Here is a 27,920-nt window from a genome sequence, read left to right as displayed (position 1 = left end):
AAAGATGCTTTTCGCCCTACTTGACTAGATTTTCCTTTCGCTGAGAATATCTTGATATTTTCTTTTTTTTCTACTGACTTTTTCCAACTACTGATATTTGGGTACACTACTAAATACATATACGTTATTATTAGATAGTTAGGATAGGTTTGTTTTGAGGATAGAGGGAGTTTGGGGAATAATCCTATTGGACGTAAGGCGTGTCGTCCAATGGAATTCTTCTAGTAATGTTTTTTGTTTGGACTTCAATCTAGTTGTGTGTGTGTTGTGTGTTTGTGTTGGCGCTAATTTTGGTTGGCGGATCGAAGGTAGGCGTTCTTTAGACCATAAATCTATCCTCGACGTACTTCTCGGAGTCTTCACAGCGGCGTTTGTTGTTCTCAAAGCGCTTTCCGATCCTGCAGAGCATGTTGCGGTTATAGTTGGCGCCGAGAAGAGCCTTCTTCCTGGAGATCTCTAGGAGCAGACGGTTCCTGAGCACATCCAGAGAGTTGCTGATCGACAAGGAAGGACCGTCAATAAGGCCTGCCCTCTTGTTGCGCGCCTCCTGTCCAAAGTCCAGCTGCAAGATAAATATGATCAAACAGAGTTAACAGCTGAAGACAAAATGTTACCTCGTTGTTGTTGTTGGAGTCGGCGTAGTACGGGGCCATCCATTGTTTATTGGAAATCGCGCGGTATCTGGGCATCAGCTTAGGCAGAATATAACCCATTGCTTCCCGGTCCATAGGTTCGTTCTCCCTTCCGAAGAGAGGGTTTTCCTCGCTGTTAACGGCGACGATCAACGCCGCGCATACGATGTACACGGGCACATTCATCTTATTAATCTGCAAATAAATTATACATTCGTTAACTAGGTAAGAGTTACCTTTGTTACAAGCTCAAGTTATGAGTTACTATTGTAATAAATCTTATTAGTTATTTAGTTCTTTATGAAAATAGCAGTGTGTCATATTTACATTGTGACTGGGTATTCTATAAACTATAATGAGTCAAATTTTAAATAATATGATTACAAAAATTCGATTGAAGATATTTGAACATGCAAAATGCAGTTGTCCTTGTTACTAATATCTTGTTAAATGACTCTTTAAGTAATTATTATATGTTTGTATAATTTACTTTTTTTTTTTGCAGATCATTGAAAGGTAAATTTCGTTTGCTTTCCGTGTGTCACGATTTACAAAATGATAACGATGTAATTTCGGTTAATCTCCAGATAATTCGGGATGTTAATGAGAAACTTTGTTAAAAAGCGATTTGCATACATACATCAATGTTTTGTATTGAGGACAATTCTTTCAATTATCCTCACACCGTGCACGCGCGAATTTAAGGGAATCTGCAATTGGTGTCAAGATTGGTGTCCCCTTTTAAAGAATGATTTCTTTAACAACAAAAAACGTCACTGAAAACAGGGACAAACTGTTAACTTTGGGGGCCCTGGCCAAACGCTAATTGCGGACCTTACACTAAAACCGTTAATCCTATCCAATTAATCCAAGTTTGGGTTAGTTTTCTTTTATTTTGAGAATGCCTTCCTCTCCATCAATGTTATTGTTTTCTTTCGTCACCTTCGAGATTCTAAAAATATACGCGGAACGATAACGTCGCTGATAATTGCGATATTTTTAACACGCGCCGCCGTTCGTAAATAGAGATGCGGTCCACATTTTTTTCTTCCTTTTATTATCTCGGCAAGGATTTTCAATTTTCGCGTCTAGGAATTTCCGTACGACCTTAGAAACTACATTTTATAGATATGGAAACATTATAATCATTAAATTTTAAAGAAAGTCCAATAACTAATAACAAAAGTTATGTTTTTCAATTTCAATTGCAGCAGTTTACTCTTTGCTTTTCCACATAAATCAACAAATATAACATAGCAATTTTCATAGTAATTGAACAAAAGTAAATATATTAAATATCTATTCAGCTTTATCCAAGAAGAAACTTACGACTAATTAAAACTAATTACAATTAAATTGCAATGATTTTGGTGTGATAACTGAGAATAAAATTGAAATGTTTAATTTAAATTTGTAAAAATAAATTTGTGACAGTTCAAAGTTAAATTTTTAAAGTTAGAAATTATTTTTTTTTTTTTGTGCGAGTTTATTCCAACCAAATAAAACAAATGCTAGATTTCTATTTAATTAAATATCATCGTGATTCTTCATACAAATGTTGATTTAGTATTTTTATTTAACTAGATTTATTTATTTGTCATTTTCTTTTCTTATGTCATAATTTGAATTTGAATTCTCGTGGTTCGATTGCTTCTCTTTATTCCAATTAGATTTAACACTATTATATTAAGTTTTGGAATTATCGTTGAAGTGTTAGTGAATGCGTACCAATAATAGATCGTAATAAATACCTGGTTGATGGCTGTTAAAATACAGGACACGTATTGCATCATTGCAGGCGTTTGGTATAAATATAAGTAGGCCTTTATCTGCGTGCTTTGGGGGGATAAAAAATACACCGATTTAATCTGTATGTTTGTAGTAAGTGCGTGCAAACGATGATTCACTCGTTGATCGACTGGCGCTTCGGTGGTTTTTGGAGATCTTCGCTAATCCTTTGCAGAACGGACCAGATATAATCAGTTTAAACCGCCTTCCAAGAATACAACAATCCATCCTCCGCAGACATCTCAACGTTTTAACGCGAGTTTTTTGAATCGCAAATTCCTTCACTTGAAATTCCAACAATGTTTTCTTATTCCCCATTCCCTTGAGATTCTCCCTTTGATCCCGTTTTACCTCATCACCGCGTCTCGCGCTCCTCTTTCCAACAATTTAACAATTTAAACTTCGCCCCATACTTATATAGATGTATATGTGTGTGTATATTGTTAAGCTCCCGGAGGATGTAAACTTACGGTGAAAGAGCTACCCAATAATCGAGCGACGGTCCACTTTAATCCGAGTTAATTCACGGTGATGGAAAATCGGGGTCTTGGTCACGTAATTCGTAATTTGCGACGCAGATTGGGCAAGTTCTGTGCTTCGGTGTCTCGGCTCGGCGGATGCAATTTGTCGTGTTCATAACTCCATAAGGTACAGATCACACGTACCATTACTGACCTACGACAAAGCTATGTCCAGTCCGGCCTTTGACCAGACACAAGTTGCATTTCCCTGTAATTGCCCGATGTAGCAAACGGCTGTTCACCATTTCCATCTCAAATAGCATTAATCTCACTTGCATTTGTACAAAAATATAAATTATAAGACCTAGTCAGATCCTTAATATTAGATATTTTAATATTTGTTTTTTTTACTAAATTGTAAATTTTAATAATTCTTAAGAATATTGCCAAAGTTTTAAACTTTTTTTTTATATTAAAAGAAATTTATATCAATTTATTTATTGGCCCTTTATGTGGTTTTTGAGAATCGAACCAACTTATTTTTATCGGATTTTCGTGATACAAATTCAAATATAACTTTATTTATATATTTCGTGATACAGGCGACTATAGCTACACGGTTACGACCGCCCTCCAAATAATTTGTTTATTTAATAACTTCCATATAAAAAAAAAGTAGTAACGAGTAGCAACTGTATTTAGTTTATAGGAAATGTTTGGATATTAATGAAAACAATTTACTTTGTGAATAGTATAATAATAACAATGAAATTATTTTTTTTTGTAAGTTATCTACTTCCAGGCGGGGTGGAGAGTATGATGAAATCATGGATATAAGAATCGATTAACTGTCGTTAAAAAAGAATCTCACTGTATATAAGGATGCTTGTTCAGTTGCCTATGTCTAGTTTGTTTACGTTTACATGTACATAACCTAAAAAATTCTCTGATTTTTGTCGGATATCAGGAAGTAAATTGCGGTGGTTCGGCACTTCCGAAATGTTTCTCACCGAGAAAATGTGCCTGACGTGCCTGCAAATCGATCCCAAAGAATTGGTGAGTCTGACTGCTCTGGATTCAGATAAAATCAGTTACAGAGAGAAACTCAAATTGTGTTACCCCGAGGAGCTGGTAAATTCTCAAAAAAATTAATACATTTTCGATTTGTATTTTTATTTAATACTTTTGCAGCATCAATGCGAGCTTCAGAGGATTTGCCACTCGTGCATCCAGCAGCTGTGCACAGCATACAGATTTATTGAAATGGTGAGGCTGTCACAGACCTCTTTGCAGACTCTGATTGAGGAAAAGAAGGAAGCAGAGAGTGTGATGGATGACGAAGAAGAGGAGGAGGAGGTTGAGGTTCATGAAGTGGAAGGAAAGGAGGAAGAGATGAAAGAGAATGATGGAGAGAAGGACGAGGAAGGGTTAGAATTGCGTTGCGATTATTGCGAGACGTTGTTCGAGAAGAGGTGGCAATTGAAGAGGCATTTGGAGAGGATGCACATGTTGGATAGGAAGTACGTGTGCGATTATTGCAACAAGTCTTATAAGAGGTCGTACCATTTGGCGGAGCACGTGAGATCGCACACCGGTGAGAAGATATACGATTGCACGTTCTGCGACAAGAAGTTTCACAGAATTTCTTCGCAACGACGTCACATTCGTTCGCACGAGACCGCACCGGGTCAGAAGACTAAGAGGACGCCGTTTCTGTGTACCATCTGTGGCAAGAACTTCCCATACAGCAACAGCATGCAGAGACACATGAGAATACATCTGGGTATAAAGACGCACGAGTGCAACGTGTGTCAGAGGAAATTCAATCAAAGCACGCATTTGCATGTGCACATGCGAACGCACACCGGGGAGAAGCCATACATTTGCGATATCTGCGGCGAGGCTTTCTCTTTGAACGCCACACTGCAGAAGCACCTGACCGTGCACAGATGAGGGAATTGAAGAAGATGAAAAGCGCATCTTAGTACAACGAAATACCAAAGTAACTTAAGCCTAAGACCTAAGGTTCCGGGATTTCCACTTCTCTTTCTATATATTAGCATTATAAGCGGAAACATTACGAGTAGACGTCTCGTCTCGTCTGTTTACGACATCATCGGACCAAGCGGAGAATACGTGTATCTGCCTCGTGAAATATTGGACGCATAAAACGGGGATTCCTCTTAAATCATCATCAACGATGATCATAACGTAACAATAATAATGTGGGGATTAGATTTTATTTCCATCCGTTTCCTTTCCAGGAAATGAGCTGGAGGTTTGATTACTTAATAAATAAAACGGTAAAATAATATTTGTTTCATTTAATTACTAAATCCGGTAATCCTCTTTTTACTATATTACTACATATTTCACTCCGCAGTTTTAATGGCGCAAAGAATTGAACCAAACTTAATTTGAGTTTTGAATTATACTTAACGAGCAAAGAGTTTAAGAAGAGTCGACCCCACGTATAAAATATCACCTTGGAAATATTAGAAGCTTGCGATGATTGGAGGAGAAACTCGAAATAAAAATAAACAGACGAAACAAAGAGTGGATTGAGGTTGGAGGGCGTTTGTTGGGTCCCTTTGAAACTGGCAACTCTTTGACGGCGGTTTTATTGCAGCGCACATTTTCTATTGATCATTATTATTGAATTTCGCCGTAAATTAGGAACCCCGTTTTTTTCAGCTAAATTGAAGCTTTTCAAAGTAGAGAAAACATACAAACATCGAGCGAGAAAAAGGAGACAAAGTAGAGTGAGAGAGAATTCATTGTTTATAATACGGATTCTCGACACTGGATTTACAGAGGAATACAGAAAAATGGGCAAGAGGGAAATTGTGGAATGGGACGGGTTTCGAGGGTGTTTTACATAATTTTCCTGCTACACCTGGCTCAGCAGTTTAATAAGGCAATCTATTTGCGCTTCGGATTTATACCGAATCTTGTATTTTCATATGCATTGGACTTTTAATATAAAGATAGAAATATGTACATGAGTTCAGACAGCAAACAGTTACCTAACGTCACGTTTATAGTATTTTATTGATAGAAATAATATTTTCGTATAATGACATTTTCCAACTATATTATTCACGACATTCTTTGATTTGTAAAACGTCAAGTATTTTTCTGTATTCAAAATTTCACAAATTGACAATTAAAAACTTCAGCTAAATACGACGAGGATCATTAGATCAATGAGTAATCAATAATATTTACCAATACATGATTTAATATTATTACTAATACTACTTATAATATTAAACTGTATCGATATAGTAATTAATTAACTTTTGTAAACTATCAAACGTAAAGTACCGTACATAAAGTTTAAATAATAATATTACTAATACAGTGGCTTAACGAGCAAAATGAATTGTAAGAAAAAATGACTCGCGACGTTTTGCAAAACGAGTAACGATAAGAAGAGAAGTCCCGGATGCGCGCCTTCTACATCATTTATAAAACTTGTGTACACATGTGTATTTTTGAATATGTTTCACTATACGAGTAAAAATCCGGAAATTTTGGAACGGAGTAAACTCGTTAAGCGAGGTTCCACTGTATACAGATATTGCATCTAATATTAACAACAGTGCATATATTGGGAATAACAAATGGAATCATATACAAATAGGAATGAAATTGAGAAAAAGTAGATACAGATAGAAATGGCGAATGGGAGTGATGATCAAAATGAAATTATTCATTTCGTCGACGCGAATTGACGCGAATTCAATTTACAATGGAAACCCAGAAAATGCAAGTCGCGAATGCAGAAATTGAGCCCGAGGGATAAGCAAATAAATACAAATCGCTTGTAGAGACAGACGTCCCTTCAGCCAATTTCGATCGGAGACACCGAAACTCTTAACGTAAACTGATATTTAGATCGATGTAATTTGAGAATCTTTTGTCCTCAAATAACACTAAATTGAAGTCTGTTTTTTTATAATAAAGTTTTCACTATAATAAATGTACTTATATTTGTCAATATAGATTTAGTTTTTTGTTATTATGCAGAAACGAATCATGTCAAAAAATAAGTATTTTGATAATACTAACGATTTTCCGGGTCTCGACTTATTTTATAAGTTTATTCGATGAGGGGCCAGAAATGCCTAAATTTATAGACAACTGAATAAACATCGACACCATTCGATGATTCTGTGCTAAATACAAAAATATTCTCATATATATTGGAGGGGCGACTAATTGATGAACAGATTGTGAATAAAATAATACGACATAAAAAAATTAAATAAATTGGAATACATTTGTAAATAATAGTTTGAAATAAATATTGGTGGATGCGTCAGGAATCTCAAACTGCGAACAAAATCAAATAAAACTAAAATTAAATATAAAAAAATATTAAATTCATTTTATCATAATATAACCAAATACAAATAATTTTAGTGTAATCCAAATTTAGTTAAAGTGAGATTTAGCTTAGTTTCTTTTGAACATGTTTTCAGTTAATAAACCCTCACGACGAAATTGAATATTCCAACCATCAGTAGAACCGTGTTCTAATTTTTAAAATTACAGCGGTGACTAGTATATTTTTCTTAAAAAAACTAATTTTTGGTATTCAAATTCCAACTTAACTCAAAAGTAACGACTGTCAAATATGTTTGGTTATTTAGCTATCAATATGAATTATAATGAGTATAATATAATGAGTATTGACAGTTGTTTTGAAAACTCTAAATAATCTAAGATTTTCTTTCAAATATATACCATATTTTCGGACACAGTGAGTAATATTTTAAAACAATACTTTTCGAGAAGACTTTACTAGAAGAATATAGATGAATATAATAGTATAATATAAGAATTTATTATAAGATATTCCCGAATATTCGGTTAAAACCGAATGCACTTGTTGAAATGAATAATACATTTAAATGGAAACTAAAGCATTGATTCGCAAATAATATTCATTTGAAATATTCGTATTTGAATTATTACTGTTCCGGGAGAAGAAACTAGGTCTCGTTTGACGATTTTACCTATCAAATTACAATCTTGAATGCTGACTATTGTAACGTACGGAATAACAGATCAAAGGTGGCGGAATTATGTAGGAAATCTCCTTTGGAAACGTACGACTTCATGACCCGATACAATTATTATTGCCCTAGGTCACAAAATAATAACACACACTATACTCCAGCGTTTTCCATCCTATGAGTCGCGACCGAAGAAAAAGTTGCGACAATATTTTTAATGACAGCTGTCACCTTGCGTCAAAGCGAGCAAAATTGGTTAAAAACTTAGTATTGGGTACAACTACAAGCAAATATGTTGGGTTGCGCGACAATAAGGCTAAGAAACGCTGCTATACACTATACAGTGAAGAGCACGAGCATCAAGTGCGAAATTTGCTATTCCCTGTGTCTGAGGCAATGCGTTTTGATAATTGATCAGGATTATACTGTAATTAACGGTCGTCATCCGGGCTAATGCCACACTCTACTAATGCCCCTATCCAATTACGCAACCTCGAACGCATTTTACCAAAAACACATATTAAAAAACATGCGGCATTTACGAGAATTTTCGAACAAAAAGGAAAATTCCTGGAAATAAACAACAACAAAAAGTGGGTCCCTCTCCGTATAACGCTAACATAACGTGAAAATATTTTTATATTCAAACTACGTTTAATTGCGCTCCAAGATTCATTCGTTTTCAGCGTGTATTTTACCTGTCTTTCGCTTCCTATTTCTTTTCGTATTTATTTTAACTTTCCTCCAGTTCCTGAGAAACCCGATTCGCGCTCCGTAACAAAATCTCCTCCGGCAAATGTTTACTTGCGCTGTTGATCCTCCCTCACTCGACTCTTAATATTATTAAGATAATAATAGTATTAAGGGAAAATAAAAGCAACCGCTCTTCGGGTGAAGTTTCAAATATTAATCAAATGAAAACATCGTGACGTTTCCACAATGAAAAACATAAAATTTATAAAAAAAACACATAATTTACATTAGGTCTTAAAGATTTATTTGCATGTTTGAAGTGTGAAGATTTGGAGCGTAATATTAATATACAGGTATCACCCGACTTACGAACAAAATAGTAAAAGCTCGTTACAAACTTATTACAAGAATAAACAGTGATAAAAAAAATAACTGTCCAAACAAAAATTGATAATTTCTTTAATAAAATATAATATTTTTGTTAGATGTACTATCTGTTTTTTTGCATTTGTTTCTTTTGTCGTTTTCTGTATTAAATAATTGTGATGTCTACATTGAAAAGTATTTGTAAGTACGTATTTTGTTTATTTTAATCTATTTTTTCAAATTTATGCAGAATCACTTAGATCGCTTTAATGAATTCCTAAAAAACATATAGTAAATATAATTCAATCTGTAATAAATTTTACCTATTTTTCCCTATTTCTTAATTTAAAAAAACAATTAAATACATATAATAAGAAACCAACATTAAAATAACTACAACTACTTATATATTGGATCAGGTTATATTAAGACTCGGATTGAGGGGTATTAATTGAAATATTTGTAAAATTAAACTAAATAAATAGAAACTACATTTCTAGAGTTCATTTGAAAATTTTAATAAAAATTTACCAGTTTTGTTGCTACTATTTATTATTAAATAATAATAGTAAACAAAATATGAAAGCGTTAGTTGGACAATTTAAGAATATATATTGCACTAAATCAGCAATTCTTAACTGCAAAAATATTTCAAAATCATAAAAAATGAAATTTAACCATTTATTTCGACGAATCGAATGTTTTTGAAATCTTTCGAAATTGTAAAATAATTGTGAATTTGATAAAGAAAAACATATTTAATATAATGTTATTTTCCAAATAAAGATACTTAATAATACCAATTTATTATAAACCAACGAAGACACTCTATTTGAATTGACATTCTACCACTTACACTCCTTGTGTGTTTGAATTAACAAAGGATTTAAGTTTGAATTCACTTTTCAAGAAACAAAAAGTTGATACAATTGGAAGGAATATTCGCACCTGTTCACCATCGCCATACAAAATTTGTTGCTCTTTGCTTCCACATACGAGGAGTCTAACAAAAGTTCGCTAAGTTGGCTGGGAAAAAAAATAAAAACAATTTTAATATTCATCTTTTTGTAATTTCTCTAAATTATTCCATTTATTTCAATACATTTCTTAAATCAGTAGAGCCACCTTTCAAAACATTCCTCAAAATCTTTTTGGAGCTTTTCAAGTTTTACATTAAGTGTAATAACGATCTCTTCACTGGATCTGAAGACTCTTTCCTTCATTTTTTTTAATTTTTGGAAACGGCCAAAAATCATAAGGCGCTCGAGTGAGATAGCAGCTAGCACTTTACACTTTGTTATATTTCTGTTACTGAGGTGATATGAACCTTCTGCGCTCCATACTTGGTTTCCGGGTCGTACTTATAGAATCATCACCTGTTACGATTTTCCTATAGGTGATAGAATCTTCATTTTTAAAATTTTCCAAAAAATATTCGTCAAAACCAACACGTGCTTTTATTTGGTCGTCTTTTAAAAATCGTGGAACCCATCTAGCGAGTTTCTTCGTGTAGCCCAAGTGAAGATTTAATATTTGCGAAAAAGCCATGGCATTCAAGCCCAGTTTATCAACTACCTTTTCCTGTATCACTCACTCCATATACATTTTGGCATTCCTGGAAAATTTACATAGGCTTGAGACGTCGAAATCCATAGAGAATGTCAAATCAAATTTTTGCTGTGTTTGTTGCATTTTCTCCTATCCATTCCTACCGATCTTCTTGAAATTTGACATGAAAAATCGTTAGACTTTAACAAATTGAGAAACAACTTTTGTTTTTCCGAAATAAATAAATTAACGCCTACTTAGTGAACTTTTCTTAGACCCCTCGTACATGTTCTAAAAGGGATTTTCTACAATGATCAATATAAAAACAGCATAATCGACTTTGAATAGACAAGTAAATAGTATTGAGTTATACAATTGAAGCGCTAATAGACAAATTAGTGGACACCGTTATTTTCTAATAAGTATGTATGTGAGCACCTCGTATGATGAGCATTTCGCTTAACGAGTAAAATAAATTGTAACAAAAATGACTCGCTTAACGAGTGACGTTTCGCATAACAAGTGATGAGAAGATGAAAAGACCCAAATTGTGTAGCTTCTCCTCATCATTTTCTTTGTCATCTTTGTTTATAGTGGATTATACTTTGAAAATATAATTTGTGTTTACTGTAAATGCAAAACATAAATGTATTGTGTTCAACCATTATTATAATATATAAACAAACTTTGTACACTTTTTTATATAGACAAATAGTAAAAGAATCTCCGTTTAAAAATTTCCGGATTTATAGTGAAACAATTTTCCCCCTATAAACTAATGTAAAACACTACAAAATTTTGTTTTCGTATTTATTGTTTCATTATTATACCTAGTTATATAAAATCAGTATTAATGCTGACCGCAAAAATAATTCAAAAATTTTAAGGGGGCCGCGACTACTAAAAGTTTAAGAACCACTGTACTAAACTATGTTTGGCATCTGGTGTGCATTAATAAAGTCGATGAACTTAATAATAATTGTTTCGGATAGTCGCAATTACCAAAGTGGGTCCGATTAATAGCCTCCAGGCCTTTGCCCATATTATCAGTTAATAAACGGATGTCGAACATAGGATCAATTTAGTTCGAAACTCTAAGGGATGAACAGGAAACCACCTACCTCGAGCCACAAATAATTAGTTTAAAAAAATAATTAAAAGTAACTACTAAAAAAAATGGAGATGAGTTGGAGGTTGAGTTTTCTCAAACAATTTTTTCAGCAATTTCCACAAAGCTAAAGCCCGGATTCCGCGCTCCGTCCATTATCCTTTTATATTTCACCGGGATGCGTGTTTTCCTTTTGCTGCATTTCTTAGCATTTTAAAAGCCGAGCCGCATCTTCATCTGCAACCCACTTTCTCGGTCTTACCTTTTGTTCCGTATTAATGTTTTACCTCAATTACTTGAATTTTGTCTTTGCAGCGCGCCGTTTATTTACTCACACTGGTATTATCCTCTTTTTTTTAATTTCTTTCTCAGACGACAGAATGCTTTGAAGTTATCAATTGCTTCCTTGCATCCAGAGAACATTTACCACAAACAAAATTGAAAGAGAGATAATGAGGAAGAACAAAAACTTGAACGATCTTCAGATCTTTACTTTGCGGCGAACTTTTTTTATCTCGTTCCGTTTGATTGATCGTTTGATGTTCGGTAAATAATTTATGAGGAAATCGATCCGTATTCGTTAATTCACTTCTTAGGAAATGATGAAGCACCGCAATGTAAATGATACTGCTTCTGATTATCGCTCATGGAATATTGTTGGGAACTGTGTAAATCTAAAACAACAATCATCTCTGTATGAGCTATATACTATCGATTGTTTATAATGCAAGTGTACACTTGTATCCACTTTGCACTTAATTGCATTCCGATTCGACTGGATTCGAATTCAATCGAATTAATGAACGGGGAATTTTTAATAAACTCACCACTAAACTGTATACAAAATTGCAAAAAAAATCCATGTTCGATAAGGAAACTAATTTATTGATCCCGATCATCTAATAATACTTTATGAAACATTTCAATATTTCAGTATATAATTATTATTAGATGTAACATATTTGTGCAAATCAAATATAAATTGGATTCATCTTCATATATTTGAAATTCGTAAATCGACAATTATCGACTTATATAATGTTATATTATTATAAGCAATATACAAGGTGGCCCAATTGAACTGCAACCAACTTAAAACTGCTATAACTTTTGAACCGTTAGCAATGTTTTGTCTATAATTCGCCTAATGATAGCTAACTAGCACCAAAAGTGGCTATTGTTAGAACCCTCGACAAAGATCTCACCGATGTGTTCAAAAGAAAACTAGGTTCTAACGAACCGAAGGAGCTGTTGCGCTCGCACGAACGCAGCCAATTGCCAAATATCGTTTAGTCTAATCAGAAAAATTTCCCAATTGAGAAATTCGTAAACACATAAAATGATCGAATTTACTTAGAATAGAAAATTTATACATTCGAATGGCCACAAGAAGTCAAGTAACACCGTTTGTGGTAGTTAGGGAGGCTGTGACTGTCGTTGTCGCTCTCCTTTGGTGTTTTTGAACCGTGGCGTCAAGGTTAATGCGAATGTCTACCACGAAAATGTTTTAGAAGGTGGTTTGAAACCGTGGACAACAAAACATTTCAGTCAGAAAGAGTGGACGTTTCAAGAAGATTCTGTACCAGAGTGTTACTGTGTTCAATAAAGCCCTTCTTCGTGAATCGAGGAATTGTTTTCCAACATTTTTTCCTTGTGCTTCAATAAAATCCAATTTAAAATAAAATAAAAAATACAGCGTTTAAAAAAGCTGCAGTTCAATTGGGCCACCCTGTATATAAATCGCATCATTCTCTCATGACTTTGAATATTGACAAAATTTAATTTGTATAAACTCCATCTAAAAGCAGGTCATTGTAAAATACAAAAAAAAATGAAAATTTGTAAATCGAATATAGTTAGTTATATAATTTCATATTATTAGATGTAACTTATTTCTGCTTAATTGGAATTCGTAAAACCATATAATTGTATATTATTATAATATATACAACATATTTGTACAAAGTGAAAAGTAAATCCTTAAAGTCAATTACATACATTCAAAGTATACGAAACAATTAAATCAAATAAAAAAAAGGACTAATCTTGTGCTTGATTTTTACTTAATACTTTGTAGAATTACTTACTCTAGAACTACTTATATAATTGTATTTTAATAGACAAAATTTAGATACTCGCGCGAGGCCAATACAAATCCTATAATCAGTAGAAAACCGGAAGAGCTTTTAGTTCTCATTATGTTTGGATAATCCTTAAGTCATCTCGTGGAAACTTTCTAAAATCGATTAGTTTAAGGTTTTAAAAGTTTTCAATATTTAATTAGGTCGACGAATGGCTTTTCCAAGTTTGTGTTATCTTTTGCCGCCCGACATTTATTTATTTACTTTATCTTGTTTCATTCTCCTTTACTCTTTTTTTTTGTTACGGGGATAGGATGAAGATGGCATACTTTGCGTTCGGACGAGGATTCCCCATTAATAATCCGGATTTGCCACTCGGCAAGTTCGTATCTCGCGCCACCATAAGTTTCCCTCGGTCCAAGAACAAGTGCGAGGAGCTTAAGACTCGCAACTTTCTGCAAACTCGAAGAAATAAATAAACGCGAAGTTTGCACAGTAGAATAGAGGCAATTTGCCTATCACAAAAGTACGCAACAGTAAAAATAAAAGGCAAATTCATATATAAAAAAAGGAAACAAAACGAAAAGGTTCTATTGAGGGATTCTGATTTGTACTCTGCTTCAAAAATAAATAAATCGAAGTGGAATTTGCTTTGTAATGGTAAAATTGAAAGAAAATAAAAAGAAGCGAAGTTGTATAAAAGGATATTTACGTGAACGTACATATCGAGCGATGCGGAGCGAAATTATTCGAATCATGTGAAAACGTTAAGAAATCCGCGATCCGGTTTCTTTATTTTTCTTCTAATTGATCTGCAAAATTCTTGGCGATATCATTAAAATTAATGAGCAGCAGGGCCGGATCGAGGGAGTGGGCACTGTACGACCCCTCGATAAAACATCATCAGTTCGCACCCTTGTTGACCCATTCATTACCCGATTTCGTAATTGACTAACCGCTAGATCGAGAAAACCCACCAGGCGTAAACATTAATTAGAGAGGCATTCGATTGAATTTTACATACAATCATTAATATCACCCATATTTCTCTCATTCACATCATTATTGTCATGAAATAATTATTTACTACTAAACACATTTGGCAATATTGATTTTAAATAGAACTGTCATTTCGTTTGTTGAGGTTAAATTAATGTCATTTGATTACAAAAATATAATTGTCGGACACATCGGTCATTCACAATTACGTAAAAATAGAAAATTGTTCTTTTTCGTAATTCTGCAAACAAATATGTTTATTTTTCATCTGTTTCCAAATGCTAATTTTTTTATTGTTACTAGTTTAAAAATAAATCACTATGTTTAAAGTTGGTAATGACACTAAAATTGTTTTTTTAATAAGTCATCTGAGTTAAAATAATTCATCTAGAAGTATTTCATTATAATATAAGGTAAGAACGAAATTTTCTTTAGTAATAAATAATATTGTGAAATGAAACACTTATTCTTCTTATTGAAGACTTTCGTCTTTCGTGGTCCACTTAGCCTGTATCGAACTGACACAATATTCTCAGCCTTTGCAAATATTCAACTCAAGAGATGGATCTGATAGAAGATTCATCAACCAATTAATCATTAATGTCTTAAAAAAAAACGTCTCTTTCTAAATATTTACAGCTTTATTTGTATCCACATTTGTATCGGATAACAGAATTTTTCATTGTTTTATATAATATAATTAAAAGTTCTAAATTGCTAAATAATCATTGATTCTCTTTGATTCTTTTAATGCATTCCCTTTGCCGGATAACCCAGATTTAATTAATTGAACGAACGAGCGAATCTTGCTTACGTTTCTTAAGAGAATTAACTGCGAGGCCGATTAAGTCGTACCATTTCTTGGGGTTGCAATTAAAAGGAGGGTGACTATGACCCAAATAATGTCTCTTCAATCTGCATCTCCAAGACCCAAATGTTTCAAACACATCTCAGAAGATTTCCTTCAATGAAGTCGTGGATTAACTTTGATTCTGATTATATATTCTCTTGTTTCAATTCCTTATGATATAGATATCAAGAAGACATCAAGAAAATATTCCTACGCCATCCCCCAATGACCTAAAATCCCCCTTTCGTTTTCATGCAGTGTTAAAATGTGTTCCGCGAACATTAGTGCAACAATATTCTTTTCGTGTTAGTCTTAAGTCCTGTGTTTTTCTTAACCAATGTTCTCTATTTTTCTTTTATATGTCCTATTATTTTAAGCTCCCCTTCCTGCTCAGTATAGGAGCCGTTATCATCATTATTGTCTCATCTTGTCATCTTGCCCGATTAATGTATATTTAATATTAGTAACTTGATGGAGGCGGCAATAGGCGGAAGCCCATACCGGTCTCCCCTAACTTATTATACCTGTATCTAATTTTATAAAACAATAAAGACTTAATAAAATGCAAATGCAAACATCTATAAACTTTGATACTGACAATTATATAATTGTCTGTTTCAATTCTTTATGACAACTATGAACTTTGATTTTAACAATTATATCTGCTTTTGTTTTAATTTCTTAAAGCAACTATGAATTTTAATTCTGACATATAGTTCTAATATTTCAATTCGTTATGACAAATATGATCTAACCACAATTTAAATGGATTAAGTGGATTTATATAAAATAAAAAAAAAAATACGTATAGATTAACATAACCATTGCCGCCATTTGTAACCAATCCTGATCGTTTTTTTGCTATTTGTAATTGGAAATGTGTCCAATTTATTTCGATTCGTTTTATAATTGTTCGGCGCTTTGAACAAAAACGAGATCAAAATGTATCAAAAAATAAATCATACCCCTGACTGATTGCAATAGATTCTGATAATTCAGTTCAATTTTTAGCAACGCCATCTACCAATTAATCTCAGTTTTGCAAAAAAAAAACAAATTTCCAACAAACAAAAATCGTTCGATTCGTTATGCGACTGATTGGGACATGTCCTAATTTCGGTTTATTTAGCTGCTTCAATTAAAATCATTTTTTTTCTACAAAATATTAATTTATTCGGGTTTCTATTCTAACCGTACGTTAATTTTCCGCATGAAAGATACGCGGAAATTGCGTTACAATTTTGCTAATAAAAAAAAATACAACTGAAGGTGCGGAAATTGAAAAAGTTGCTGTGTTTCATACGCACATAATTAAAATTCCTTTGTTGAAATTAAACTTGAAGCTTTGTGCTCTCGGTGTTTCTTTGATTAAAAAATATACGTTGTTGAATCGTTTAAAATTTTTTGAATAAAACTAATGTGCAAGTTAATTGATGAAATTGTAGTTTGACAGTTTATGACAATTAAAAATTGATCAAAACGGTAACCGGACAAAACAGAACATCGTCTTATTATTGTTGTGTACTTTCCAAGATTATAATGAATTTGTATATTCAACTTTTGTCATTTGTTTATTTGAAATTTTACTAAAGCTTTAATAATAATTTTTTAATGTTATATTTTGCCATATATTATTTGGGAAATGTCATTTTTATGGCATTTTTCAAATAATATTTTTTCAGATTGCTATTTACTTAGTCCAAATTTCACTAAGTAAAATCGAATTGTTCGTGAACGGAGGTTTTTGCAAAGCGGTTTTGCCTATACTGTACGCACCATATTGAAGTGGTGCACAAATAGTGCTTTGGATATAGAATGCGTTAGTTTACATTAAATTTAGCGAGTGGTGAATTGAATTTGCGCCGTTCGCAATTAATTTATCAACGTTTCGTTGATTTAATTCGAATACGTGTCGAGTTAACGAACGAACAATTTTATAATTTTATTAATTAAATTCGATAATAAATCATCGAGTTGCAAAACATTTCCTTCCAAGCACGTAAAACAATAGATAATTATTTTATTTCTAAATGTCAATGGAAGCATTGTTTTGAAGAAAAAAATCTAGTTCATTATATTTTTCAGAGATAGCATTTCAGCTGATATTTAATTGCGTTTTCCCTTCCGACCTGAAGGAACCTAAAACGCGCGATGTTATTTACGTGCAAAATCCGAAGAAACGCCCTAATTGCGTCTAGTTTGGGTACATTCTTCTCTTCGACTTGCATAGAATTATTTCGTTCCTTTTTCGCCCGCTATTCGTTATTGCGCCATTTATATAATTTCAGCGCAAAAAGCGCTGTAATTGCGAGAGCTGCACGAATCATAATATAACCTTCTTTTTATTCACTTTTCATAATTTATCAAATTGCTGTATTCTACACGCCTTTAAAGTTCATGACTAGTTAATGGATTATATAACCTGAATCATACCTAACAACCTGTTTCTTATTATGTAACTATGCCAACTAATTCTTCTAATTGAAGTATGTACAAATATATTTAATTTCACGAAGATCATCAGCTTTAATGCATTTGAACTACTCCGACGTTACGCTAACAGAATTAAGCGATTGCTCACGTCTACCATTTGAATTATATCTATTCAGTTCTATTCGCACTAAAGCCATGCATAATCTCAAAATGTCTTGCAGCAAAATGAATACATAATTACTAACGAACTGATTAATGCAATGCTGTCGACGTTAATTAAGATATTCCATTTTGAAATCTCGAAAGTACCCTTTTTTTGTAAGGATATTCTAACATTTGGCATAACAATCCATAAGTGCAATTCCCGGCGCATCCACCGATATTGCGTTTAATTAATACTTTCTACGTCTGCGTATAATTAAAAAGTTTTGCACATTGTAAAGCGTGTTATTACATTAATGAAAACTCGAATGTACTTTAGCCTAATTAGTGAATGCAATTTCGTGTTTTTTTTTGTTGGTGGTGGTAGAAGTACGCTTTTGGGAGCGGAGACACGCCCGTATCCGCTATTGTTTCAATTCCCTTTTGCCACGGACGTGTAATTTGTCAACTTGAAAATCGTTGCTTCCGCGAAGAAAACAAAATCTTCAAGGAAACAACGATTTTAAGGATTGAATATTTTAATCCACTTAAACGGTTTCCGGATCGTTTGACCCGCTTTTTAACTACTTTCTTTCGTTCCGTTCTCAAGAATTTAATGTTTCTACTAAACATAAATATTAAACATTATTTCAAACGTTTCAAGAAATGTTTCATTCTAATTAAGTTTGGTGAGATTGTAATTGTTGTTTTTTTTAATAGAATTTATTTTTTATGATTAAACTTTGTATTGTATGTTGGTTTTGTAATGTAGAGAAACTACTTCAAGTGAAATTATTGTTTTGTCGATTGAGTTTCGCTATTCTTGGTTGGAGCTGAATAAATACAAGCGGCTATGGGAATTGGAAAAGTACACTTCAATTAAAGGTGAAGTGAAATATTGCGGCGGACTTTTCAAAAATATGTTCAATATGAAAACGCGAGGAAATATTTTCCTTGTGGAAATAAAGGTGGAGGAGAAATCTCTCTCTCGCTCTTTTTTCCTCCCCGCTACACGTTCATCGATGACTGATGATAAAGCTGTGAAATGGCCACCTGTAGATATACCGACGACTTTTCCTCCCCTTTTCTTCGCTTTTCCGACGACCAGAAATGCGGAAAACTTGACACGTTATTAAATCCCCACGACTTCGGTTTCCTTTCCACCTCACACACACACACACTCATCACGTATCCCACAATATTGGGGCGTGAAAGGAGTTTTCCTCGCTGACATTTCCCCATCTTTGACGTTTATCACATAAATAAAATAATGACTCTGACCTATCCAGAGTTTTTTCCTCGTACCGAACCACACATGATTTTCGAGTTGTCTCATTACATTTTTTTTAAATAAATAAATACTGATAAGTGACCAAAACATTATCTATTGAACATGTAACAATATTATTAAATTATATTAATAAAACGAAAATTACAATAAATCATAAAATGTAAGCAATATTTTATTGAACAACTAACAAAATAAATACATTGATTAAACTTAATTTATTAAAAAAAAAATAAATATTAACCATCCTTATATTATTTAGTAAACATTAATTAAAAACTACATTCACCAAACTTGAAATTATTATCGAGATAAATTATTGAATTAACCAAAAATATTGCTGTTATATTTGATTTCATTATATTAACAAAATTTTAATCATAATTTATTAAGACTTTATACATTGATCAGTTAATTAAAAAATACATTTGTTAAAATTAAATTTTATTATAAATTTACTATAGCAAAAATAACTACTCCCTCCTCCCTGAAGTTTAACATTTATCGTCATTGCAAAAACTACCCAAAACTATATTCGAACAATTACCAATCCAATTAAAATCCAGCAAGATAATCTAAACACATTGCAGTGTTGATGATGAGAATGTTGTTCGCGCTGTTACTGAAAATGTGTGTAACATAAGAATGATTTGTCAACCACTAAACAACCCCGATTTCAATGTCCTCGATTTGGGTTTCTTTAACGCCATTCAATCATTACAAAACAAAGAGTCTCCAGTATTGATAAACTCATTGCGGCTGAGTATAAAGCATGGGACGATATAACCGAAATAACGAAATAAAAACTAGACAGAGCTTTCGCTATATTGCAGAAGTGTATAAAATTGACCAAAGAGGCGATAATTACAAGCTACCTCACATAAGCAAGGATAAACCACTTCAGGAACTTGACCGTTTATAGTTACTATTTCAATGTTACTCATAAGTGTTAATTTTCAATTTATTTCCATTTTTTATCTTATAGTTTTGTTGTGAAAATACACATTATATATCCCTTTGCACATTTTTTTATGAAATTGGACACTTATTTTGGAACGGAGGGAGTATTAAATTATTCTGAGTTTGAAACTTGCATTATAATAACAAAAACTTTAATCAATTCCGAATAAGCGGAATTTAATTAAAACAACCAATTGTTATGCAAAAACTCGTTGGTATATGAAAACTTGCTACAATATTTCGTCACATTATATTTACGAAACGATAATTGGAATCATGAAGTCATAAAGCCAAGCCAAGATGCTTACATAACATTATTAGACTATTACATCGTGCACTTTATTATGCAAAGCATGTTCGCAAAGTTGTTCGTTGCGAAGGTAGGCATCTCAGCGTTTACAATTTTATTACCGGTAATTGTTGCTATGGAAACGTTACTTTTACCAATCTCACGATGATTCTTCACTGTATAAAATCCGTTTATATTTTGCAAATTAACTAAGTGCAAGGTGTAACATTTAATTTTAGTTTTTGTTGAAAATCTTAAAATACAATTCACTTCGAAAATTTGTGGTATTTGACAAACAAAATTAAATAGATATAATTATAATTTAAGGTTATCAAATCTGTCACTATTTGACAAGTCGAGAAAAAATAATATCATTATTATTGACATTTCAACAATATTAAATTAAGTTGAATAAAAATAAATATGTTTCTCACATTTTATGAAATTTTCATAAAATTATTCATGAGTTGCAACCTTTTAAATGCTGATTTTAATTTGTTTTTTTTAGAGGTAGTTTGCAAAATTGACCAAGGGTAGTAATAAATTGCATTTAGAGAGAAACGATAATTAACTTTTAGCGCTAAAAAAAACCAACACGCATATACCCAAATGCAATTACATAATGTCCGGTACGTGTAAAATACACACGTCGTAGTATTTTGAAACACTGTAAATATACAATTTAACTGTTTGAATCGTCAAGTGCAGTAACTTTTTTTTCATGACATAAATGAAAAGACTCCAGTAATCCTCCGGTAAATGTAAATTTCTACTTGCAGATTTGTATTATTTTTCTTGTTAAAGGGTGGTGTTTCGAAACTGCTTTTAAGTGTTTCAAATGCGGGTTAAAACCAAATAAATCCGGAACAGGAAATTGCAAACACACTCATACAACAAGTATGTAATCCTGTCGACAAACAGGCTTTCATTGGGAAACATGATTTCGCCTACTTTTTCCTTTTAATCTCTCTTCGGAATACGATACAAACGCGGTTTCAACCCTTTGTTATCTGAACATAGTTAAAATAAAAAAAATCATTTTTTTTTATTTCTTTTAAAACACATTAAAATTAAGTTGTGTATAATTTTATACTAAATTTCAACAATATTTTCAATTAAAAAAATATGTGCTACTTTCTGGTAAAGTCAGATTATTTTAAAATCAAATCGTGTAATAACTGAATTGTACTGATTAGGATTACAAAAACGGATCATTTTTCATACATATTTAGTAACAATATTATTTTATAAACTTACTTCGTGGTATTCTGCTATACAATTATTCCTTTCATTACAACATGAAAATAATCTATACTTGTCACTATAACTTGAATGTAGTTTTATACTCACTTGGTGTTTCCAGTTGCAAAACAAATCAATTTATATAATATAAAGATTTCAATAAAGTACCAACAAGTATTTAGGTCTGTTTCACGTCTATTTATAATTTAAATAATAACATAAATGTGTTGGTATTTATAAGTAACGTCAGACGACAAAGGATTCAATTTGCTTTCGACCATTTCTCAATTAATGATTAATATTGTTCACTGCATTAAATACAAATTGAAACTGAATAATTTAGAACGAAATATATATTTTTTATTGACAGATATTTTCTTATTTTACGAAATATATAGCATTTATATTGTCAAAGATGACACTTTACGTTTTTATATGAGTCCTTGAGTTTTAGAGTTAACTTTTTTGAATTTAAGTTAGGTTGACAGATGTCTAAAGTTGATATGTAATAGGTTAAAATTAAGATGACAGTTGTTTTGTCAAATGTGACAGTTTAAGTTTCTACGTAAGTCCTCGAATTGTTTCGACTTTCAGAACAAACTTAATCCTTTTCAATTGGAATTAGTCTAAAAAGATTAGTTGACAGTTGTTAGAAGTGTCAAGTATGATGTCGCCTTTCAAAACTTATATTTCTATTGCCAATGGATCAAAAAGATTAATTGACAGATGTCAAAAGTGACATCGTGTAAAATATATTGTTTCATTCGGTAGTAGGTTGTGATGCATGCTGTGCACAGTTGTAATGAAGTGATCAGATGTATTCAGAATGCTATTACATAATACTGCTCGCCGCATTATCGTGACGGGATCATTTAATTTCCTGTCGACTCACGTAGGTGTTTCGTGAAGGCTTTGCCTTTTCGACAGGCAAAGAAGAGAGGGCCAGGCACGACGGAAAGAGTGCTCGCTAACGGGGCGATGCATTTAGAACCGCGCGATTACGTAACTGCACGACACAAATCCGGATTGCCCTGAAAATCCATTTTTCTCTTCTCCTTTCCTCCACCTCTTCATCCCCATTTCGCTTAATAGATTTCCTCGCCATTCATTAATCACCCCCACCGAATCTGTGCGACCACCCGCGATGCAAGGGTGGCGGCGGGGGTTGGTTTGGTGTGCGTTTAGAGCAGTATTAGTCTCTTTTAAATCCGTCGGTTTTATGCACCGCCAACGCCTTCTTCCGCACGGTGATTAATTACGCAAATGTACGGACGTGTAATAAAATAGTTCATTTGTATTGCCAAGGATGTTTTTAATTTCGTTTTAATTACTCCTTCCATCTTTCGTTGCATTGCAAAAATAAAATATAAATAAAATGAAACAACAAAACAGCGTCTTGGTAGAAGAGCGCAACAGTTTGAAGATTGATTGATCGAATCGCTCCGAGGGAGCTTTTAGTTCGGAACTTAGTGGATGCATACTCCAGGGAACTTCGTAAAGATACAATTAACATTCCCCTTGTTCATATTGCAATTAGGGTTTACACAAAAACCGACTTTAAAAAATTATAAAAAAAAACCAAATTTACTTCATTCTTCTGTTTCTACCCACTAATACTAAAATTTTAGTGATTTAGGTCAGAACAAAGTCACTTCTTCAGGTTTTTGAAATCAATTCCTTTTTCCCATAGCATTTTTATTATTGTTAGGCAGTCAAGAATTCCACTTATTTTTTTTCCGATTTTCTGTTTGTTTCTTGAAACCACACATTACATAACATTTCAGTAATTTCATAATTTGTATTGAGAAAAGTTAAAAATAAAAAATCAAAATTAAAAAAAACTTATCAGTTTATCAGTTGTTTCACGTTGCATTTCTTTACATTACTTAATCTGTGGTAATACTTGCAAAATGAATACATTGAATCACTAAATTAAGTTGTTTTTTCTCGTCATTGAACACAATTCAGTTAATGTTTATTTTGAAAGTGGACTAAGTCACTCGCACTCTCGAATTTATGTTATCTGGCCATTTATTTTTGTCGAAAGATCATGATTTTGTGTGCGTAATGCCTGATTATTATTGTGAATGTAACTCTCATTAACTATAGATTTCTAATAAAATTAATTATTGTTATTCTTACAGTTCTCTTTAAAGACATTCTGTTAATTTTAAAATGGTCATTTCAAGTTTCTTTATAAGCTATGCACAACATTTTCCAACCTTAACAAATGTTTACTTTCAGAAATATTTTATTATAAATATATTCGCACTTCAATTGCGTTATTAATGCAATTCATATGCAACAGTCTATTAGGAGTCGATTACGTTGTTGCGTTTTGATATTGAAATTTGTGGATATGTCAATAAATTGTGACTAATAAAGATTATTATTATTATTTGGAAAATATTGAATTCAGTAATTTGTATATTCTTTATTAAATTCACAAATATCTGTAATCATTTGAGAATAATTTGGATTCTATTCTTTGAATCCTTATACAAAGTTTCATTTTCCTCACCTTTATTTTATCTGCCATGGAAAACATGTTGTGTTGATTTCCTTGCATAGACAAATTTAGTTGGTTTAAAATGAAGAAGATGTCTGCCAAGTAAGAAAGTTTTGCAAACCATTTTTTTGTCGTTGAAAAATATGGCCAAATTTAATTTTGTTTCATTTAGATATAATTATAATATATTCTATAGTGTAGAAATAATAAAAATAAAAACTATCTTGACTTGTAAAGGTAGGAAACTAAATAAATCTAATAATTTTTTCAAAAGCGTATAAAAAAACGTGTATTTGAGTAGGAAATTTTACTGAAGAAAAGTGTAAGAAGAAAAATCACTTTGCCAATGGGCGATACGTCTATTTATAAACTCTCTGTAAACGACGAAGGGTTCGCCTTTGTTGTTGTAGATCCATCCATCAGAGCCAACTGAGAACTATCGATCCCATTATGTCATATGAACGTGTTTATTACTACAAAACGAAAACAAAAATCAAATTTCCATTTTCCAAACTAATCAATTTTTTTCATGTTTTATTTTTTACTATGGAAAAGTTTACCAGGAAAATCGAAAAATTGTTTTCATACTTTCTGTTACAATCATTGGATTGTTTTCTTTAATTTGTTTCGTTTTATTTTTGTACAAAAGTTCCTGGTAATTAATTAGCAATGTGCAGATTGAGGCTCCTACATTCGTGTTCGACGAAGCAATAAACGTCTGCATGACCGGTTGCACAATTTATATACAATCGATTCCCGTTCAATTTCTGCACTCGGCCTCCGGAATTCAAACAGGGCTGCCCTTAATGAGAATCCATATACACTTGAACTATATTTTTTTCAAACCCACTGAATGATTATTACTTGTATTTGTTATTTCTAATAATACATGAAAAAATATTTTTTTTCTCAAATATTTGAAAAAAAAGTAGTACTAAATTGTTAAATCGAAATATCATATATTACAACTCCAAATACATATAATGAAACTGTATTTCATATAATTATTTTAGATAGATAAATAAATATAATAATATGACCAAGTACAGTGGAACCTCGCTTAACGAGCATAATCCGTTCCAAAATTTCCGGATTTTTACTCGTATAGTGAAACAATTTTCCCCATATAAACTAATGTAATATACGATAATTTGTTCCATTTTGGAGTCATTTTTCTTATAATTTATTTTGCTCATTAAACGAAATGCTTGTTATGCGAGGTGCTCCTTAAGTTATTATTATTTGTATCTATCTCATCAAAATTTTATTTTTTTCATAGATTTTTTCAATTTTCAAGAAAATGTCTAAAAATGACAATTGTTCTTACAAATGACAACTTAATTTAACAATCGATTAAAATTTAACATAAAAAGATTATTTTTAATATTGAAAACTTGTAACGAAGTTAATTCACTATTTTGTGAATGAAGACGCATATGGAAATACTAACAATTATTCTTAAACATCTATAAAATTTCAATTTCCTTATAATCATATTTATCAACATCAATTTTGCAAAGTGATTAATAAATATTGAAATTAAAATATTATTTTTTTAGTATATTAATCACAATTCTTATCAATACATTAATTATAAGAAATAACTTTGAAAGTGATCATTGTTCTTTCATTTATAATAATTCAATTTAATTCTGATAAAAGGATATAATACTGTTGAAATTAAGTAATATTTATGGTAAAGTTATTTAGATCGATGCATTAATAAATAACAAATAGCTGTCAAAGTGACAATTGTTCTGTTAAAAATGACATCTTCCACATCTATATATTAATTATATAAAATAACTTAACGATGGTTGATATATTACAAATATAATGTATTATTTACGTACGATTTGGAGAAGAAACAAATGTTTTGTGAAAAGTAAATAAAAAATACCATAATTGAATTTTCCAATCTCAAGGAGGGATTTTAACGCGTTCGAAAGATACGTGACTCGCCTGTAAGATGTTGGTAAGCAATTGAACGTAAACCCGGAATGTATATTTGATTACCTCAATCATGGAAATGAGGCAATCCATCCATCCGTTTACCTTTTGTTCTTTTATATTTATATATTTGTTTTTCATGTAATTCGCTTATTTTCGAGAAAATCCGATTTGCGGATGATTAATTATTTAACATCCCTGCCACCAAAAGTTTCCCCCATTTCAGTTGATTAGTTTTCTCTTGGGGAGGGTGCGAATCATAATGAGTTTAGAGAGAGAGAAAAACAACAATAACAAATATTTTTCGTTTTGAGCATGAAAAAAATATATGTGTAGAAGTGTAGATGCAAATGATGGTAATATGCAAGATCTTACCTTTTGCGTCCTGGCGGAATTCAACAGGTGGACGTGCTTTTTACTTGTTGATTTTGGAGCGGCGCTGAACAGGACTCGCTTCCTTAGATGGAAAGGATGATTCGAAATCCGCGCGGTTTCCGCAACAAAGCTATTGTTTGATAATAATTTATTTTTGTTTGTTTATTTTGTTGTTATAACGACTCCGGATGTTCGGGGGTGGCGTGGTTGTTGCACCTGCGAAGCGTCGGAGCGGCTGCGACGGTTACGACGCGACCGCGCGTTATATACGGGGCGCGCGGCATGCGTGTTGGACGCCTCGCCGTAGTCGCCACCCCCTACCCCTATACCCACACGACACGGCGAATCTGTCAGAACGGCCGTGACGATTATGCGATTTCTTTAGCAATCGCTTCCGATTTTTCGGATGACCAATGGTCCGCAACCAAATGGACACACATACTCACGCACCATTTCGCTTTCCATTTACTTAATACACATTATTGTTTTGTTTTTTCTAATAGCACGGTCAAATTAACACGTCGCGCTACGTTCGCGTCCAATTTTCCTGGTGTGTAGGAAGGAATTACAGTGGAAACGGCGCCTCGTTCACACATTTTCTGGTTTAATTATCTTCATTTTTACGATCATAAGCATCCGCGTTTTTCATCAGATTCAATCTGAAAGGACTTTAATGCAATTTGAGCAATTTGCATGTACATTTCATTTCGCAAACTCATTTCACATTGTTTTTCAGCAATTACACAATCATAATAATAAAACATCCAAATTTTAAAAATATTATCTTCACAGTTGTCTTCACTTCATTTCATTTGATTCAATGAGTTTTACCAAAATTATTCAAGAATCTCATTGTAATATAAATGGATGAAGATTTTTACAACATAGAGAAGATTTACTAAATCTTTACATATTTCTTTTAATATCAAAGTGACAATTGTTCTGTCAAAAATCATTTATTTTTATTTTAAGAAACTAATTAATTTATATATCTTTTTATATAATAATAATTCAATTTAATTAAAAAAATATGCCCCTATCAAAAAGTATAATTTGATTTAATATTTTTTATTATATAATATTGAAAGGTGATATTTATAAAATTGAACAGTTTGTAGCAGAATTTCTAAATTAATTATATAAAATAAATTTAAACCAGTTGCATTTACAGTAAAAATCATCC

General features: G+C 32.2%; 2 protein-coding genes across 4 annotated transcripts; one reads left to right on the top strand and one right to left on the bottom strand.

Moving 5' to 3' along the window:
• Nucleotides 1-62: 62 nt before the first annotated feature.
• Nucleotides 63-26,984, bottom strand: LOC108556404 (diuretic hormone 45). 3 transcript variants are annotated; one of them, XM_017912517.1, is made up of 3 exons: nucleotides 26,738-26,984; nucleotides 615-827; nucleotides 63-562 (listed from the first exon to the last, which is right to left on the bottom strand). In XM_017912517.1, the coding sequence occupies exons 2-3, from the start codon at nucleotides 816-818 to the stop codon at nucleotides 320-322; spliced, it is 447 nt and encodes a 148-aa protein (XP_017768006.1). In that variant the 5' UTR covers nucleotides 819-827; nucleotides 26,738-26,984; the 3' UTR covers nucleotides 63-319. The 3 variants fall into 3 exon arrangements, with proteins under 3 accessions (XP_017768006.1, XP_017768007.1, XP_017768005.1); XM_017912518.1 differs by lacking the exon at nucleotides 26,738-26,984 and adding an exon at nucleotides 2,891-2,960; XM_017912516.1 differs by lacking the exon at nucleotides 26,738-26,984 and adding an exon at nucleotides 2,384-2,836.
• LOC108556399 (zinc finger protein 436) lies at nucleotides 3,792-5,180 on the top strand. Its single transcript, XM_017912512.1, has 2 exons — nucleotides 3,792-4,012; nucleotides 4,073-5,180. Exons 1-2 carry the CDS (start codon nucleotides 3,881-3,883, stop codon nucleotides 4,832-4,834), a joined length of 894 nt encoding a protein of 297 aa, XP_017768001.1. The 5' UTR covers nucleotides 3,792-3,880; the 3' UTR covers nucleotides 4,835-5,180.
• Nucleotides 26,985-27,920: the final 936 nt, after the last annotated feature.

The sequence above is a fragment of the Nicrophorus vespilloides genome, unplaced genomic scaffold (genome assembly GCF_001412225.1).
Source record: "Nicrophorus vespilloides isolate i.1.1-1 unplaced genomic scaffold, Nicve_v1.0, whole genome shotgun sequence".
Taxonomy (NCBI): domain Eukaryota; kingdom Metazoa; phylum Arthropoda; class Insecta; order Coleoptera; family Silphidae; genus Nicrophorus; species Nicrophorus vespilloides.
The sequence above is the reverse complement of the archived record's forward strand: the minus strand, read 5'-3'. Positions and strand labels throughout refer to the sequence as shown.